General features: G+C 32.8%; 1 protein-coding gene across 2 annotated transcripts in view; it reads left to right on the top strand.

The window, feature by feature from the left end:
- The window catches only part of ZC2HC1A (zinc finger C2HC-type containing 1A), a 47376-nt gene extending 29711 nt beyond the window's left edge, over positions 1 to 17665 (top strand). Inside the window, exons 8-10 of one of the 2 annotated variants that reach the window (XM_032869149.1) lie at positions 4133 to 4249; positions 7923 to 8030; positions 15111 to 17665. In XM_032869149.1, coding sequence (XP_032725040.1) covers positions 4133 to 4249; positions 7923 to 8030; positions 15111 to 15276 — 391 coding nt within the window. In that variant the 3' untranslated portion in view covers positions 15277 to 17665. The remainder of the gene's footprint in view (positions 1 to 4132; positions 4250 to 7922; positions 8031 to 15110) is intronic. The other variant, XM_032869148.1, reaches the window with a different exon arrangement.
- Positions 17666 to 21240: the final 3575 nt, after the last annotated feature.

The following is a 21240-nucleotide window of genomic DNA, read 5'->3' as shown; positions in this document are numbered from 1 at the left end:
CCCTTCACAAGAAAAGTTGGCATTCTCTATTTTAGAATAAGTAAATTACCATAGAAATTGGACATTTATAATTTGAAGTTATGGATTTTAAGGATTATTTAACAGTAGAAATATATATATATATATATATATATATTTAAGTCATGTGAAGTATCTGGAAACTTTGTAGGCTAGTGGTCCATGGAACCAAAGGATTTTTTTTTTAGAGATTTTATTTCTTCATTTGACAGAAAGATCACAAGCAGGCAGAGAGGCAGGCAGAGAGAGAGGGGAAAGCAGGCTCCCTGTTTAGCAGAGAGCCCAATGTGGGGCTCAATCCCAGGACCTGAGATCATGACCTGAGCTGAAGGGAGAGGCCTAACCCACTGAGCCACCCAGCCGCCCCACCAAAGGATTTTTAAACTTTTATTTATCCAACGCATTTCTGTGCTTGCATTGAAAGAATAACAAGAAGTTAAAAATATACTTTGATGTTGACTCTAACCAAATCTAGGTACCAATTTAAGGACATATCTTTGAATTTCATATGGGATTGAAATCGTATTACGTATATCGAATTGCTTAGTCTGCACCAGATGTGTGCTATGTGGGTGTGCTTCGTTGACTTCACAATACCCTCTTATGTTTTCCTTAGCAGTGGCAAAACTGCATCTACTGCTGAATGGATTTATTTATTTCAGCCCAATTTCTTTCAGCCCTTGGGTATATAATCAACATTACCAAATTGAAACTTTTAAAAGAAAAATAGTATAGAAACACGCTAAAAACATTAATATTGATAGTTCCATTGTGGATTACTGCCACGTTGAAATTATGTTCCTTATAATTTAAAAATACATAATAAAGTAGGTTTTTTGTTGTCTTTCCCCAAATTTATTAATTCTCAAAGTAACTCTAGATGTATAAATTCAGTGTTAACATCAGTAAAGGTAATTTTTTTTCATAGCTTGAAACATCCAGTGCCCCTGAGGTCTGAACATAACATGAAATAGACACAGGCTTCCTGGTTCTTATACTCATTTTATTTCTTTCCTTAAGTCAGTTATTGATGATTTGCAAGACCAAGAAAGGCAAAGAAACTTCAACCAAGGATCAATCTGTTGAATTGAAGCCTTCGAACACCTTTTTAAAACACCTTTTTAAAAGTTTACTACTTTTGCAAAGATTTTAATTTCTTCCCAAATATCCCTTTGTCTTGTTGCTGCTTTGACTTAACTTTAGTCCTGTTGGAGATTGAGGAACCAAAATGAAGGGATTTGATAGAAAAGGAGATGTGAGCAAGGAAGTGTTCATGCTCACTAAAATAAATATGAAGATGGTACAGAGAGATGGTTTGTCATATCTTAAGATGAGGGTTAGTTTAGGGAAAGATTTAAATACTTTCATGAACTAATAACTTTTAAATTTATATAATTACCACAATGCAGATTATTATTGCATGGCAAAAAAAAATATACATGTAATCAAGATTTTATATATAAAAATATATTCAAATATATAAAATTTATATATAGATTTGTACAAAAATTATGTGTAGCTTATAAAAATAAATACACTATATAAATTTTTACATAGTAAAAATACAAACTTGATTTTATTATTGAGACGAATTTTGTTTTTGTTTGGTTATACCTTGATAACAACATAGAATAACAGTAACAAATTATAGAAGAACGTAAGTGATTTGAACTTAAGAATAGCATTTACTGACATTTAGCCTACGTAACATTTGAATTGTGTGTGTGTATATGTATATATAAATCACATATACATATACATAGGTAGGTAGATCATCTGAGTTGAATTTATAACACAGCAAATGGACAAGAAAACAAATCATCTTTGGAACCTGCCATTCAAGTAGGATTTCAAAATCTGAAAATACTGGTTAATTCTCTCATATATAGAAAATGTATGCATTAGATAATTACTTTTAGATTTTTATTAGATTTTACTCATCTCCCTTCTCAAATTGACTTTGTTGTGTCATTTGTAAGATTTGAATGTTTCTATCCTATTAGAGAAATGTTTTAAAAATGTAGTTTATAATTTTCTGAATTTTAAAATTTCTAAATCTTAATTTCAGTCACTTCTGAGAAAGAAAATAAGCTTTTTAATCCTTATTCCAAAGCCACATATATCTTTTGTAAGATAACTGCTGTTTGGAAAAATTAATGTTTTGATAATTGTTAAGCAATTCAAAGAAGAATCTGATTTTTACTAAATTTTTACTGACTTACTAAATAGGTAAAATTTTTAGTAATCTTGTATAAATAAAAACCCATCAAATTTTAATCTTAAATATTTTAGAAATTATGTAAAATATATACATTTAATGAAGCTATTTTTAATGTTACATTAGTTTTAGGTGTACATCATAGTAATTCATCTTCTCAATATGTTATTGCTATGCTCACTACAGGTATAGCTACCAGCTGTCACTAGACAACACTATATTACCAGTGACTATATTCCTGACACTCTGTGCCTTTTATTCCCATTACTTATTCATTCCTTAACTGGGAGCATGTATGTCCCACTTCCCTTCACTCATTTTCCCTTCTACCTACCTCTGTCCCCTCTGGCAACCATCAGTTTATTCTCTGTAATTATGGTTTGAATCTGCTCTTTGTTTATTCATTTGTTTTTAAGATTCCACATATGAGTAAAATAATATGGTATTTGTCCTTCTAATCTGACTTATTTCATTTAGCATAATTCCCTCTAGGTCGTCTGTGTTGTCCCAAATGGCACAATCATCTTGTTTTATGGCTGAGTAATATTCCTGTGTGTGCGTGCATGTGTGCGTGCGTGTGTGTGTGTGTCTATACACCACATCCTAATGAAGGCATTTTTTAAAGAGTTTAAAATGTTTTGAATAATGTGATGTTAACACCTAATGCAAGCACCACCATCTGCAAAGTACTAATAACAACTTTTATAATAAAATACCTGCTATGTATAGGATACTGAAAGAATATAAATATTAATAAAGTGTGTCCCTCTGTAGAGCCCTTTATAATCTAGAACAATGAACAGCTTCTTTTAGACACTAAATGCCATAAGAATAAGCATCAGGTATGTTTCATTTACTACAGTGTCCCCAGAATGTAGCATAGTGCCTGATACATAGTAGGTGCTCATGATTTGTGGGATTAATGAGTAAGTCAAAGAGTGCATTGGAGCAAACAAGCATCCCTTAAAAAGAGTATCCTTTTAAAGTTAACGAGCAGTAATGTGTTATTCAGTAGTCATTTAAGATAGTTCGCCTACCTTCCTAATTTAATTTTCACTGCTCCCTACAATGAGTGAATATTGGTTGGTAATACTACATAGGATTCAGTTATTTGGTTGATGTAAAACAATGACATCTCTACAAACCCGCAGTTTTTCCTATTTTCCTCCAGGTGGAGCTCCTTTATACTTTTAAATATTTAATATTTAATATTCTAATATTCTATTTTAAAATAAAATAGAAAACTTCAGATGGCAGGTCCACTTAACATTTCTACATGTGATTTTTCAGATTGCCAACCCTGTTTTTTCATACATCATGCTTTATATTCTCTGTACAAATTTCATGGTCATTCTTCATTAGAAAATCAGAGTTAAAGATATAAATATCATTTATTTGATTGCTTTATACTTGGAATTTTAAAATGCAAGAAAAATAATAAAATAATAAGAAAAAGGAGAAAAGTACTATGAAGTCAGGGAAGGAGAAAAATTAGATTATTTGTGAACTCAAGAAGGAATATCAGCTCAGTCTTACTTATCAGGATAGTAACTTCTAGTTCACGTTTAGGTTCACAAATTTTATTTGAAACAATTCTTGTCCTTCTTAAGTTTCTTTATTGCTTCCAATGCCCTGCTATGTATAAATGTGGCATTTGTTTGGGTGTTCGTCACAACTGGCAGGGTGGCTGGGAGCGGCAGAATTGTCATATCTAATGGCGGACATTGTATGATATCCAAGGATTCTTTTTGACAGTCCTTAGCCTGCCAGTCCAGTAATTAAGAGCTTGGGGGGTAGATGTCTGATGAACCAGAATAATGTTTAAAAAAAACTTTTTTTAATATAAAGAAACAAACAGCAGTCTCCTTATGGGTACACCTTTATATATTTTAATAGTAAGATGGACAAGTTAGGCCCTCCACTTCGAACTGGAAGACATGTGCAAAGGTTGTATGACAGTGATACAAAATCAGACAGTGCCATCAAAAGACATGAGTTATTACCCATTTACAAGTAAGTATTTGTAACTCAGTTTGGTTAACCTTTTTCAGATATTTCCTTAAAGCCTTTGTATAATTGAATACTATAAACTTATACATTCCTATATTTTAAAATATCTTATTTTAATCATTTTTAAGCTAAGAAGTACTAAATAATCTTAAAGGATTTAAAACACTATGTGTCAGATGAACATTTCTGTTGTTCTAAATAAAGCTGTTTTTAGCATACATTTATTTCTATTAAATTTGAACTTTTAGAGGGGTTGAAATAGCAGTCACCTTCAATGATAGTTATCTTTATGAAGCTTTCTTTTAGGAGTATATATATATATTTGAAGATTTATTTATTTAAGAGAGAGCATAGGGCACAGGGCAAGAGGGGCAGAGGAAGAGGAAAAAAGACTCCCAAGTAGACCCCACCCTTGCATGAAGCCTGACACAGGTCTTAATTCCATGATCCCAAGATCACCACCTACGCTGGAATCAGGAGTCAAATGCTTAACGGACTCTGCCACACAGGCACCCCTTAGGAGTAATATGTTCAAAAAGAAGAGTACAGGGGATATTATGCCATACATAGTATGTAATATTGCTGTATTATTTTTTAGTTAGGATGATTAATTATTATAAAAAGGCAGAAAACAGATTTTAGAGAATATTCAGTCCAGGGATTTTTAGTCTTTTGGTTAAATTTCTACAAATTCCACATAAAATTGGGGAAAAGATATGACACTCTCCTCTGTACTGGCACAGAAAGCTGAAAACGGATGAGTGGCAAGGGCAGTCACCTTGGAACTCTTCCATAGATGTCTTCAGGGTTTTCTAGATTGGGCTCCAATACCAACTCTGGCTCTCTCATTTTAAAATGATGAAATTTGAATCAGATAAATTACTTGTTAAAGTTGAAAAATACATTATTAAACAGAGTTCACTTAGTTAACTTTTATTTTTATTTTTTTTAAAGATTTTATTTATTTATTTGACAGAGATCACAAGTAGGCAGAGAGGCAGGCAGAGAGAGGGGGAAGCAAGCTCCCTGCTGAGCAGAGAGCCCGATGTGGGGCTCAGTCACAGGACTCTGGGATCATGACCCCAGCCAAAGGCAGAGGCTTTAACCCACTGAGCCACCCCGGCGCCCCTCTTAGTTAACTTTTAAACCAACTCCTACTACAGCATTGTCTTACCACATATGAAAAGAAGGATTAATTTGATTAAATAGAAAATAAAGATGGGAGAAACCTTTAAAATATTAGCAGCACCCATGTGTTATTTGTAAGTAGTTCATGATAAATGATATGAGGAAGAATTTGTGCCCTGAGCCATTTTTCTTAGTACTGTTGTTGTTCTCTAGTCTCTCTGAAACATATTTCAAAGAAACACTGATTAGCAATAAGATAGAGTAAGTATAATTCCAAAACTAAACCTTCTTTTGTTATTTTTGACCTAGAACAAGCAGACTGCAGGTATAGAATAAGGGTAGCATTTTTCAAACTCTGGACAGGTACAAAAAAGTGTTGACCATGTGAGATTATGGCAACATGTTTTAAGTACTAATCAAGACTGTTCTTTCCAATCTCTTAAGAATGGTTCCCTATACTCAGATTCTACCTCTTAGAAACAGTTACTAAAAGTACATGATAGGTAGTTAAGAATGATGGTTACTGATGATAATCTTATTTTCTCTAATTTTTCTTTTCTTTTTTTCCCCTCTAGTTTTTATTTTCTAATTCTTTGAATAACTTCATTGCTATGGTGAGGCTATGTGTCTATATCCATAGGTGTGTTTGTATTATCTGTGTATCTCATGTACATATTAAATGAAGGTGATAGGATTTCTAACAAGGCTTTGTTCAAGAGCCAGAAAATAAAAAATGTGTCCTTTCTAGTTCTCTTACAACTCTCACTGGAGGAATTGCTATCGTTTGGCAATGATTTTCATAGAGATTGAATTCCTGAAAAGGTACTATAGCAGTTCAGCTTCCTAGAGGGCTATTTAAGAGTAGAGTATACGTCATGGTTAGACTGTCAGCGGGCATTGGAAGAGGGCCAGGGTAACCCAATCATGCACCAAGGTGATTCTAGTCAAAGTTTAGAAAAAATATGAAGTAACTATTGAAAGCAGCCTCTCTTTGAGCAACAGACAGAATTCCATATTGAATATAAGATTTGTAATATGACCCACATAAATTCAGGTTCAAATACTGTGGCCTTGTAATAGCTTTGCAGCTTACTTAATTTCTCTAATATGATTTTCTTCAACTTTAAAATGGGAATAATATCTTCTGAGATTTCTATGAAGATGAAACCAAGTAAAGTATTCATAGTACCTGGCATCATATTTAGCATTCAAAAAATAGATGTAGTTATTATTACCTGTGTATATTTTGGAGGTAGCTATGTAGAATTTTCAGACTCTTCAGCTTTGCTTTATAAAGGGGAAAAATTTTGCCATAGTTTAAGAACTTACAATCTAAAGGAGTTTTTAAAAGTATTCTGTTTGTTGCTATAACACAATATTGCATATCTCTGAAATGAAAAGATTTGACTAAATCTCTAAAGAGGAACTAGCTCTTTATTTACCATATGACCTCAAGTTCAGCAACATACTGGATGTCACCTTGGTTGTTACTTAACCACTCTTTGCCTCAGTTGCCTCATTTCTAAAATGGAGTTATTAATACTACTTAATCCATTGGATTATTATGAGGATAAAGTAACTTTATATATGAAAGCAATTAGAAATTTATACCAAATGTAGTAATAAGCAACATTTTGTAAATGTTAACTAGGAACAGTATCAATATCGATAATAGTAATAGTATCATCATCATCATCAACTATTCTGAATGTTTATATAAATTGCAGTTGGTATCCACAATTTCTTCTAAGGTAAGTGATGATAGTCATACTTTATAAATGGGGGAACTTGGATACAGGTTGGCCACTACCTCCATATTAGTCAGTAGCAATTGGGATTTGAATCCAGATTCATCTGAATCTCAAATCCTATACTTTTACCATTGTACCATCATTCAACCCTCTGAGCTTTCTTTGATTCCTGAAATTTCATAAAGGGAATTAAGTGATAATCCAACCAAATCCTCTACTGGTAGCAGATAGCCCAGGCTGTATACTTGGTGAGATTAAATCTTAAAAGGGAAAATTATATTAACGCATTTATTTTAGTTGCTATTTCCAAAAACAGGCTTTCATAAATTGAAAATTATTAAAATGGTTAGCCGATGGTTATTTCTTGGATTTAACCATATCTCATAATATATGACATTATTTAACAGTTATTCATAGGCATTTAACAAGATACCTCTCTATTTTATTGAGGAATTACAGATTTAAATGTTTAAAAACCTGAAGCTTTTCAGGATTATTGACTTAAAATTTCATGTAAAACATACATGTGTGTGTATACATATACACACACACACACATATATGTATGGTTTTTTAAAAATTAATTTTATTTACAATCAAGTTAATGTTAGTAAATGCAAAATGCTTTGGTTTATCCTTTGTTTTAACTACTGTTGTTTTCAGATTTAAAATAATTTAGTTTTACTCTTGAGTTCACCTTTCTACAGCTTCAAAATTAATCATGTATATAAGCAATATAAGAAATAAATGCTTGCTATTCAATACCTTTTCATTATGCCATCTCTTTCTCTCTTCTAGAACTAACATCAAACCTCGAAATTCCACACCACCAAGTTTGGCAAGAAATCCTTCCTCAGGTGTGGTTACAAACAAAAGAAAAACATATACTGAGAGCTACATAGCCAGGTATGTTTAGCTCTGAAAGTCTATTAATTAAAATAAAAATGAATATATGTAGTCTTCTAAGGACCAAATACGAAATATGTATCAGGTTTTTAATAGAAAATCTGATTTTTCCTTTGCTATATAATTTATTTTCACTTTAAGCTGTACACTAAATAGTTTGGGCATAAATGATTTTTTTCATAAATGATATTTTTCTAGACCTTGTAATTATTATTGTCAATGCTTGAGGACAGTTTGTTCACTTTCACTGCATTCATTTGTGTTTTATATCTTAATTTTAAGTGTAACATGATTATTTTTACCTCTGCAAATTGAGTAATAGACCCTTTAAATTTTAATTATTATATTAATAAATATAATATTTATTAATATTATAATTATAATATTATATATAATTTATATAGAAATACATATTATATTATATAATAATATAATATGTAATTATAATATGATATAATAAATATATAATATAATAAATTTTAATTATTATATTAATATAATAATTATAAATATTATAAATAATTATTATTTAAGTATTATAATTTTCAGCAGTATTTAAATTTATTTAAGTTACCAGCTGAGCTTGTGACTATCCATGTACTTCCCTTTCTTATCTGTCACAGTATTTGTACAACTTTGACATTCACTCTGTTTAAGTATAAATCATTCCAGTTATATCTATATATCTATGTATCTATATCTCCTTATTACAGAAAGTTTTAAGGCAGTATACAGAGATCCATGACCTACAGTGAGATAAAATATTATATAAAATTGAAAATATGAAAAGGAAAAATGAGAATTAAGAAATAAAGGAAAAAGAAGGAATGAAGTTAGTCCCCAAAATATGTGTCATAAGATGCTGTATACACGCTAGGCTTCGGCCATAAATTGGATCCAAATTTGTAGTGGCCAGAGTACAGGAGTAGTTAGTTACATGATTCATGTTGTATTAAAAAAAAAAAAAAATCATTTCTCTGTGAGAGCACACCTAGTTCTGAGACCTCAAAAATCTGCCTATGAATTCTCATGGAGTCACTGGATAATTTATTACTATTTTTAAAATTTTATTTTATTTACTTTCAAGTAATTAACACATAGTATATTATTAGTTTCAGAGGTAGAGTCCATTGATTCATCAGTCTTATATAACACCCAGTACTCATTACATCCCATGCCCTCCTTAATGTCCCATCACCCAGTTAATTCATCTCCCTACCCATCTTCCCTCCAGCAACCCTCAGTTTTTTTCCTATGTTCAAGAGTCTCTTATTGTTTGTCTCCCTCTCTGATTTCGTCTTGTTTTATTTTCCCCTCTATAATCCTTTGTTTTGTTTCTTAAATTCCACATATGAGTTCTTAAATTCCACATGAGTGAGATTATATAGTTGACTTTCTCTGATTGACATATTTCGCTTAGCAGTTCCATCCACATCATTGCAAGTGGCAAGATTTCATTTTTTGATGGCTGAGTATTCTAATTTGTAACACACACACACACACACACACACACACACACCCCACATCTTCTTTACCCATTCATTTGTGGACATCTGGTCTCTTTCCATAGTTTGGCTCTTATGGACATTGCTGCTATAAACATTGGGGTGTAGGTGCGTCTTCGGATCACTAGCTTTGTGTCTTTGGGGTAAATCCCTGGTAGTGCAATTGCTGGGTCCTAGGGTAGCTTCTCTATTTTCAACTTTTTGAGGAACCTCCATAATGTTTTCCAGAATGGCTGTACCAGCTTTCATTCCCACCAGCAGTGTGAGAGGGTTTCCCTTTCTCCTCATCCTTGCCAACATCTGTTGTTTCCTGACTTGTTAATTTTAGCCATCCTGACCAGTGTGAGGTGATATATCATTGTGGTTTTGGTTTGTATTTCTCTGATACTGAGTGATGTTAAGCATTTTTTCATGAGTCTGTTGGCCATCTGTATGTCTTCTTTGGTGAAATGTCTGTGTCTTCTGCCCATTTCTTGGTTGGATTATTTGTTTTTTGGGTGTTGAGTTTGGTAAGTTCTTCATAGATTTTGTATACTAGACCATTATCTAATAAGACATTTGCAAATATCTTCTCCCATTCTGTTGGCTATCTTTTGGTTTTGTTGACTGTTTCTTTTGTGCAGAAGCTTTTTATCTTGATGGAGTCCCAGTAGTTCATTTTGCCTTTGTTTTCCTTGCCTTTGGAGATGTAAGAATTTGCTGCAGCTGAGGTCAAAGAGGTCACTGCCTGTGTTGTCCTCTAGGATTTTAATGGATTCCTGTCTCACATTTAGGTCTTTCATCCATTTTTGAGTCTGCTTTTGTGTATGGTATAAGGAAATGGTCCAGTTTAATTCTCCTGCATGTGGGTGTCCAATTTTCCCAACAATATTTGTTGAAAAGACTGTCCTTTTTCCATTGGATATTTTTTTCCTGCTTTGTCCACGATTGGTTGACAATAGAGTTGAGGGTCCATATCCTGGGTTCTCTATTCTGTTTCATTGACCTATGTGTCTGTTTTTGTGCCAGTACCATACTGTCTTGATGATTACAGCTTTGTAATATAGCTTGAAGTCCGGAATTATGATGCCACCTACTTTGGTTTTCTTTTTCAACATTCCTCTGGCTATTTGGGGTCTTTTCTGGTTCCATACAAATTTGGGGATTATTTGTTCCAGCTCTATGAAAAAAGTTGATGGTATTTTGGTAGGGGTTGTACTGAATGTATAAATTTCTCTAGGTAGCTTAAACATCTTAATAATATTTGTTTTTCCAACCCATGAGCATGGAATGTTTTTCCATTTCTTTGTGTCTTTCTCAGTTTCTTTCATGGTTAGGTTTATTCCTAGGGATCTTATGGTTTTTGGTGCAGTTGTAAGTGGGATCAATTCCTTAATTTCTCCTCCTTCTGTCTTATTGTTGGTGTATAGAAATGCAGCTGATTTCTGTCCATTGATTTTATATCCTGCTACTTTGTTGAATTCTGTATGAGTTCTAGAAATTTTGGGGTGGAGTCTTTAGGGTTTTCCACATGGAGTATCATGGCATTGTGAAGAGTCAGAGTTTGAAGAGTCACTGGATAATATAACAGATAACTTGTTTCCTCTGGTTTTATTGAGAAGTAATTATCATACATCAATGTATAAGTTTAAGGCATACAGCATGATGATTTGATTTACATATATTATTGAATGATTACCGTAGTAAGTTTGGGTAACACCCATCTTTTCATACAAATATAATAAAAAGAAGGAAAAAAGCAAAAAAAAAAAAAAATTCTCCATTGAGAACTTGTAGAATTTACTCTCTTAGCAACGTCCCTATCACACAGCAGCATTAGCTATAGTCATTATGTTGTATATTACATCCCTTGTACCTGGTTTATCTCCTAACTGGAAGTTTATACCTTTTGACCACCTTCCTCCAATTCACCTTCCCCATTCAATGGATAACTTCTTAATTAAAATCTCTACTATAAGTATGACAATGCATTTCATAAGATGTTTTTTTAAGATGCCCTCAATACAAGCCTATAACATGATATCCTATGATTCACCAAAATTTGTTGTGATATATATGTGTTATATGTAACTATATATGTTGTCTGCTTTTGTTATAAGTATAAAACATAGACAGCTATCCATTATTCAGATTTAATCCAGGGATAGATTTTTAAATATTCAGGGTTTTAGCTGTCAGTCTTGGTTGTTGCCCTTCAGAAAGAAGCACCTGTGGAACTTTCTAAAAATGAACATGTCCACGTCCTTCCCAGAGAGGTTTTGATTTCTTTGGTTTGGATTTTTAAAATTTTAAGAGTGATGATTATACATAACAAGGGATGAGAACCATAAAGGAATAGGTGAAATGCTACCTTTGCAGATAGATTCTTTCATAAATACTGTTTGTTTCACCTAAGGTTTTGATACATTTTAAATATTAAAGAAGTGAACTTAATGTTTCTTGGGGTCCTGAAGCTGGCTTGCTATGTTGTTGTATATGTGGAGCCTTATGTTTTGAATCCATGCTGAATGTAGGATTAACATTCTCTCATAAAATGGGAAACTTAATAAATACATGTGCTTAAATAAAAAACTCATCTTTCTAAAGAGGTAGACAAATGAAGTGACAACAGGCAGGGGCAAAAATCCCATTAAAAATGAGTTTGAATTCTTTTTTGTTTTCTTTTATTTCTTTCTTTTTAAATGGTTAATATGTGATAGTAAGCCCTGAACCTTGTTCACTTGACTTACTACACTACCCAGATAGAATAATTATAACCACAACAGATGAAGAAATTTCACAGATTTCTTTTTCTGGAAGTGTGTTAGGCTATATTTTCTGGATGGTCCTTCCACCGAAAACACCTAGAAATGCTACACAAAATGGGGCAAATATCCTTCTAAATGTGTAGCTTAGCTCTCAGAAAAGTAAGGGAAACTTCCGCAGGTAAGTAAATAAAGAAAACCAGAGGTCAGTTTGGTAAATTAACTCTGACATTGCACTTACATTTGAGATTTTGACTGATCTTCCCTACTTAAATTCTTGTTTAGTGTCATTTTGGGAGAGAGGACGGTGATTTCTTAGACTTGCACAAAGTGGAGATTTAGAAACTCAGCTTTCCCTTCCCATCTCCTCATGCCCCTTCCTCTAAGCAGGGCTCTTGAAATGTCCATTAAGAGGTTGTCTTAGGCTCGGCTAGAGGTAATCACATGGTAATATATGACATTAGGATTATTTATAGGAAATAGGAAATGACAGTAGGCAGTGTCTGGTGTTACTCTTTCCTGGGAGCCCTTGCCCCAGTCCTGGAGCTGGTTTTCTTTGGCCGTCCAAGTGACAGCTTAGGTATGAGAGAACAAGATCTTAACAGATGTGTGTAGGATCAGTTTAATTGGAAATTCTGTGTCCCCAAAGGGAACCAGTTTCTCTTGTAACAGCCCTGTAGACATAGCTTTCAGGTTGTCTTGAGGGATGTCTAATTTCTGTGGATCGCATGTAAATACTGTTGCCTAGAAACACAGCTGGCATTCCACCTTTTGAAAGGTTTTCATTAAAGAAAGCTAGGAAGTTATCCCCATGTTAGATCTGTTCAAAGAAACAGAAAAAGAGTTCTCTTTATGTTGTACTATATATTAAAATAGAAATGATTATAACTGATATTCTTGTGACATTTCTGCTTTTTAAAGAAAATGCTTCTTAAATGTCACCATTGAACATGAAGACAGATATAGGATTCTATCGTCTACATTTTATCAGTGACATTCCTTTCTATTCCTGATTTTCTAAGTGTTTTTTTAAAATAAAAAATAGGTGGTGAATGTTATTGAATATCATATATATATATATGTAAAATCAGTATTTTTAAATCCCTGAATCTGTTTATGTGATAAATTATATTAATAGACTTCCTAATGTTAAATTAGTATTATTTTCTGGAATAAATCTGAAGTGTCTTGAATTGCATATGTTTGTAGATTGTGCTTGCTAAAATTCTTGGAGATTTACATGTATTTCCAAGTTAATAGTTGTTGATTATAATTTTATATTCTCTTAGTCTGAATATAAAGGTTTTACTGACCTTCGAAAAGAAATTGCGGAATGTTGTTTTTCAACCCCCTCTGCTGGAAAAGCTTAGTAGAAAACTTACCATGATTTTTTTCTTAATATTTTATTTATTTATTTAATAAAGTATATGAGAGAGAGAGAAGGCATGAGTGGGGGAGAGGGGTAGAAGGTGAGGGAGAAGCAGACTCCCTGCTGAACAGGGCTCTATTCCAGGGTCCTGGGATCATGACCTGAGCTGAAGGCAAACATTTAACAGACTGAACCACTCAGGTGCCCCTAGAACTTACCATGTAAAATTATTATGAGTCCACTGTGTGTGTGTGTGTGTGCGCGCGCGTGCGCACGCGAATGTGCGTGAGTGCACACACACCTGGCACATGCTCACTGATGAGGTATGTTAATTACTGATTAACTGATGAGTAGTATGTTAATTACTGATTCAGTCACTTTAATGATTTTATTTACTATTATAGTTGGTTTGAAATCAGTTTTCATAAGATATTTTTCTACGAAATTTTTCACTTCATCTAAGTTTCAAATTACTAGCATAGAATTGTTCTTATAATTTTATATTTCTGCTATCTGTATCTGTAGTTCTATCCTTCTTTCATTCTGAGTATTGTTTATTCCTTTTTTGTTGATCAATCTTGAAAGTTTACTTTATCATTTTAAAAGGACCAAAAATTTTACTTTATTTATCTTCTTCATATATTACTCATTCATTCATTTATTCAATAAAAGTATTTACTGAGAGATGAGTTTATGTCAGGTACTTCTCTTGATCCTAGACTTAGAGCAGTAACAAAACAAAGATCCCTGCACTTGGGGAACTCACAGTCTTGTGGAGAAGACAAGATGTAACAAAAATGACATATATTGCATGTCAGGTGGAAAACAAGAAAGCAAAAGGGGACACAGTTTAGAGTGGCAGTGAGTGTCCAGAGCCATGAGGAATGCAGTACAGGGGATGAAGGATGAAGAATTTGAGTGTGTATAACTAAATTAGACCAAAGGACCTAACAAGATTCAAACTGAGTAATGAGAATTCAAGTGAAAAGACTCCATGGATACAGTGAAAATAACATGACACATTGAGAGAAGTTATATATATATATTGTTTTATAATAGATGTAATAATATATACATATTTATTAAAGTATGTATTTGGAGGAAAGATGTCCGTCTTTCCTCAGGGCAAGGTTCCAGTTTTCTTTTTAGCGATAGTTTTACAGAAGGGACAGTATAAATTTCCATTCTATTCCCATTGTAGTATATGCCTAATACATTGAACAGATGGAAAGTGTGGTGGTATTTGCTCATGAAAAATTCTCATAAACAGGGACAAATATAATGCCAAAGAAAATATTTAGTATTTCATTATTAACTAAAAGGGGGTTTAAAATTTGAACTAGAAAAATATTAAAACTAAGCAAGCTTTTACTTATACTTAGTGTTAAGTACTGTTTTCTAAGGGTTATGAAAACTACTGACAAGAACTTGTGTTTCCACTTTTCTTCCTGTACTCTTTCAGGCCAGATGGAGACTATGTATCTTCACTTAATGGCGGAAACATTAAAGTCATGGAAGGAAATTCAACAGGACACTTACCAAAATTCTGCCATGAGTGTGGGACTAAATACCCTGTAGAATGGGCAAAGTTTTGCTGTGAATGTGGCATTCGAAGAATGGTTCTGTGAATAGAGCCCAAAAAAAGCTAAGTCCAGAATTTTATGATTGTTGCTGCTTGGACAGCTAGAGCACTTCCTTTAGTGATTTTATGCTAAAATTATTCAAAATACTTTTTTCAGCAATTTTTGGAGCATAGTTCTTTGGCTGTGAAATGTGTGTGTATATATATGAATGTGTACATATACTGTATATAATAAATACCTGATACCCCAAACTGTGCCATTCAAGGAAATAGTCACTCATCTGTCAGAGAATAATTTCAAGTGGAATCATTAACTTAGGTAATACTTTTCTGTTACAGTTGTTGAAGCACATTAAGCATACCTTCACAAAATCAAATGCTAGTGCTCAGCCCTTCAAGCTTTAGGATGATCGTTACTTTGAGGAAAAGTCAGAACAAACATTTTTGTTATTGTTGCCTATTTTCACGTAGTATAAGATTGGATGCTTGGAATTTTGCAAGAGAGTATTTTCAGTTGCAGTTAGTTATGTAAGGTCATTTTCCTGTAGAGCTGTTTTACAGTTAATTTTATAAATATTTAAAAAAGAGAGGAATTCAACCTCTACAGGTCTTTGTTGTCCTTTACTCAGTATATCATTAATTATATAATTTAGAGATCTTTATTTATTCTTTAAAATGTAATTATGCAGTTTCCTTTTCAGAGACACAAGACTAAAAAATATAAATGTATTTTATTCTAGTTGTAACTTAATGACTTTTTTTTAACCTCTGTGTGTTAGTTGAATGTATATTCTTTCTATTTCTAATTGTGTCTCCATGTTTCACTTTTTTCTTTTTCATTACCTCATGTCTGAGGAGTTTAGTTTACTACTTCCTTATTTTTGCAAAGTTTGAAAATAATTATTTAATGTAAGAGGCACAAGACTCCTTGCAAAATTCTACATGTTCATTTCTGTGTCTGAATTTAGAAGAAATTATTTTAATGGATTTCAAAGCAAACCACCTGACCCTAATAAATAATTTGGATAATTAATCATTACTGCAGGGCATGCAGGTAAAAAGTATTATTTTTTAATTTCCCTTGAAGTATAGATGTAGTGATGAGTTGGTTAGGGTCTAATTTTTCCTACTTATATTTTCTGTTTAGTGTTTAATATTGAAATACCATTCACATCACAGTAAAAAAAAAAACTGAAAATGCACTGCTTTAATGCACAGCTGACTTACGTAATTAAACATTCACAAAAACTTAATTATACTTTAACTTTGGCTAAAATACAGCTTTTAATTGTCACACTTTCAGTGTGACAGTATTTAGTAGATTCTTTGATTGCCTGTGCAGCCCAGGTTCAATAATTCCTTAGTAATTTCTGTTGAATGGAAAGAAAACAGCTTTGTGTAAGCAAATCTTCTATAGGCCATTTCTAATTTCTCATTTATGATTATGATCAACTGTGTAAGGGTTAATGTAGAAATTTGTGGCTTTTAATTTTCTCTGAAATTTATTTATGCTTATACTTTATAATTGTATTCATTAGTGTTTTTGGTTTTGGTTGTTGTTGTTGTTGTTGTTGTTTTCCGTTCAGGCAAGGGATGTAAACTTTGAGGTAATAGGAATTGTCATTTTATTTACCTTATAGTTTCTTTCCTGACTTTTCATTAACTTTTTTAACCTGATTGTCTTTATTCAGTCATTGGTCTAAAAAAAGAGTCCATTAGCTAGATTAAACTTTAATTAATTTAGGAGAATAATGTACATAAATTAGATTTTCATTTCAATGATATGTGTTATTCTGTCCTGTTATAAATCATACAAAGAACTTTCAACTTTGTTTTCCCTGGAACTGAGCACTATTTTTCGTTTTCCAAGTTTGTTTTTGTTTTTGTTTTTTAAGACCATACAATTTTTACCCTAGGAAGGAGTAGGTAAATGAGCTCAAAGTGGCACATGTTTGTTTCTCACAGAATTTCGCAGTAGCCAGTAAATGTTATAATGTACTACATGGAAAATGAGTTGGTAAAAAATCATCCAATTCTAGAACCCAGAGATTATTATAAACAGTAAGTAGGTGAAGTACACTTATGAATTATGAAACATGTTGTGACAGTGTATTTAAATGCATTTTTGTATTACTTACATATATTATTCTCACATTGATTTGTTGTACAGTAGTTCAGTTTATAAGAAATTTTCCTAGATCTATGCATCATTTACTTTTTTATTTATTTTCACAAGTATTTGCAGTGTGGTCGAATTAAAAAAATGATTGTAAGCTTAAATTAAAAATGTAAAAGTTGCTTATATATTATTCTGAAAGTCATTAGCTTGAAAAATAAGATTATTATGGTTGCTGTTGTCTCTTGTCCACTCTGTTTTTTATTACAAATACTGTCTTCATTTTTGAACCAATTCAATAAAGACAGAAAGCAAAAAAGAAAATTTTCAATTGGTCTTTATTGACGTCATAGCTTTTAACCAGACATAGGTAGTAGAAAGATAAGAGTACACTGAAATATGAAGAAAATATTCCAAGTAAAAATACAGATTTTTTTAAATGAGATAGTAGCTTTTCATTGGCAGGTTTTTTGTGCCATCAGCTTTTGAAGAAATTGCTATTATTTTGTAGAATTTTATGGCATCTAAGTATTACAAATAATGTTTCATTACAAGATTTCTAAGACAGAAAAATTTTCTTTATTCTAGTAAAATATAGCAGTTAAAAACATTAGTGAAGTCAAGGTTGATAGGAAACATTGTGGATATTTCTAGTTAGGTAATATACAGTTTAATGGCAAACAGTACTGGTTTGTGATCAATACTTAGTGATTTAGATGATCATATTTAAAATTTTAAACAGTAGTTGTCTCTAGTAAAAATACAATCAAATTAGACACGTTTGGTTTGTATTCAATCTTCCCTGGGCTAGAGGCGAATACTTTTACCATGAATAGAAGCTGAAGTGAAATGAAATTATAATAGAATGAAAATAATAGAAGAGGTACATAATTACAAAGAAATCTTGTTTGTGTCTTTATTTGCATTGCAGGTATATATGTATTTTATATACTGGATGTATTTTTAGTACTAAGATAGGTTAACTTTTCCAACTGACTATATTATTGAATAGAGCAGTGGAAAAATCATTAAAACTGATTTAATGATAGCCACACTTTCATTTAGAAATTTTTGAGATTACTACTGTCAGAATACTCATAGATAATATTGCCTGGTTTATATGTGAACTGCTTTTTGCCACTAGAGGGTGCTTTTAGATAATTTAATATTGCCAGCTTCCAATTCTTATTTTAAAGGCCTCTCAGCAATATAGGTATGAGATAGATATCATGGCGTTACAGAGATTTATAAAGGACAATTTTTATTTTGTTGTGATTTTAGTAATTCATATGTTGATTTTTTTAAAAGATTTTATTGATTTATTTGAACAGAGAGAGGGAGATCACAAGTAGGCAGAGAGGCAGGCAGAGAGAGAGGGGAAGCAGGCTCCCTGCGGAGCAGAGAGCCCAATGTGGGGCTTGATCCCAGGATCCTGAGATCATGACCTGAGCTGAAGGCAGAGGCTTTAACCCACTGAGCTACCCAGGCGCCCCTCATATGCTGATTTTTAAGAATCTTAGTCTAGGGGTTCTTGGGTGGCTCAGTCGTTAGGCGTCTGCTTTTGGCTCAGGTCATGATACCAGGGTCCTGGGACTGAGCCCCGCATCGGGCTCGCTGCTCATCCGGAAGCCCATTTCTCCCTCTCCCACTCCCCCTGCTTGTGTTCCGTCTCTTGCTGTCTCTCTCTCTCTGTGTCAAGTAAATAACAAAGATCTTAAAAAACAAAACAAAAAAAACAAAACAAAAAACAAAAAACCTTAGCTCATTTTGGGTACCAGGGTGGTAGTAATTAATAGAAATGTTTAGTATTTCCCCTCATACTATTTTGTTAGCAAATTTGTGCATCTCAAATATATTACTCAAATATTACCAGATACTCCTTGTACTATTACTTTAGTATTTCCTCTTAGTTGCACATTTCCTTTTAAGATAATTTTTTTTCAATCATTTAACCCAACTTAATGATATCTAATATAGGAGAGTGACATCTACTTATTATTTTTTATTATTTTATTTTAATTCCATTTAGTTAACATACAATGTTATATTAGTTTCAGGTGTACAATATAGGGAGGGATTCAATACTTATATACATCACCCAGTGCTCATCACAAGCGCACTCCTTAATCCCCATCACTTGTTTCATGCATCCCCCATCCCCCACACCTTCCCTCTAAAAACCGTCAGTTTTTATAGTTAAGAGTCTGTTTCTTGATTTGTCTCTCTCTTTCTTTTTTCCCCTTTGTTCATTTGTTTAATTTCTTAAATTCCCCACAGAAGTGAAATCCTATGGTACTCATCTTTCTCTGACTGACTTATTTTGCTGATCATTGTACTTCATGCATGTTGTTGCAAATGAAAAGATTGAGAGTGACATCTTTTTAAATAAGTAAGTTGTTAGACCAACTAATATGAGATACACAAAACTAAAACTTTAACTTATACTTACTTGACACTTTAAAACTTTATACTTACAATATTTAAAAGAATATACATGTTCTTCATTCTCTGATGCTAGGGATAGAGAGCAATAAATAAGATGTGATTAAGTCCTTGCAGTAAAGTTGATGTAACTTATTTGGAGAAGCTGATATATACACAGACAATTACAATTTAGGACAAAAAGGAGGATTCGTTTTCATGAAATTTTATTATAAAGTACCAACAAAATACTGCTGAAATGTTGAAGGTAGATCTTCTTCTCACACGTTATACAGCTGCTTTTTTTTTCCTGCTTTTTTTCTTTTCGTCCCTGTCCCAGTGCTTAGGAGGAAGCCTGGGAGAATGGGAGTGAGAGCTGCGCTTTCTGCACCTTTGCTGGGGAAAAGGCAAGGGTAGTAGAAAGGGTGTGTGTACAATGGGGTCCATTTGAATGTAAAGTGTGAATTACTTGGGACTGTCCTGAGGATTGAGGAAAAATGATGCTGAGTAAAAATTACTAATTCCACCTGTTCATCTCACTTCATATAACTCTCCACTCTCCTTGTCCTTTTTCTCTCTGCTCAAATACTTGTTTCCTATTTTGAATTTGTATGGATAAGGTTGGAGATTGCCAGTAGTTCTGAGTAGTGGTTCATATGCTTAATAATGAAATGCTGATTTTCATTCATCAAATCAATAATCTTAAATTATATTAAAACTGAAAACTGTCATAGTGCACCAGGATGAATGCCCTTATCCACTAATGGTGGAAATAAAAATTGATAATACTTTTTGAAAAGTTGACTAATTTTATTTTAAAAGCCTTTAAAATAGTCATGCCTCATAACTTAGTAATTTTGTTTCCAAGGTACATACTGTTTCTTGAGAAAGTAATCTGAAGTACAGAAAAATACTTATGCAACCATGTTTAATAGGACTGTTATTTGTTGTGATAAAAATGAAACCATTTGGCCGACCTATAAACACAGAGAACACACTGATAGTTGCCAGAGGGGAAGAGAGTGGGGGGATGGGCAAAATGGGGAACGGGGAGTGGGAGATTTAGGCCTCCAGTTAGGAAATGAGTAAGTCATGGGAATATAAGGTACAGCATATGGAATATAGTCACTGATGTTGTGTTGCACGGTAACAGATGGTAGCTACTTGCGGTGAACATAGCATAATGGATAGAGAAGTTGAATCACTATGTTGTACACCTAAAACTAATGTAATATTGTGTGTCACCATACGTAAATAAAAAATAAAAAATAATAATAAAAGGCCAATTGAAATCACAAAATTTCATTTAGTAAGTTAATAACTAAACTGCTTATTTTAAAAGTTTTTATTTATTTATTTGACTGAGAGAGAAATTACAAGTAGGCAGAGAGGCAGACAGAGAGAGGAGGAAGCAGACTCCCTGCTAAGCAGAGAGCCTGATGAGGGGCTAGATCCCAGGACCCTGAGATCATG

The sequence above is a fragment of the Lontra canadensis genome, unplaced genomic scaffold (assembly GCF_010015895.1).
Source record: "Lontra canadensis isolate GAN:19392208 unplaced genomic scaffold, GSC_riverotter_1.0 scaffold37, whole genome shotgun sequence".
Taxonomy (NCBI): Eukaryota; Metazoa; Chordata; class Mammalia; order Carnivora; family Mustelidae; genus Lontra; species Lontra canadensis.
This window is presented reverse-complemented; position numbering and strand designations above follow the sequence as displayed.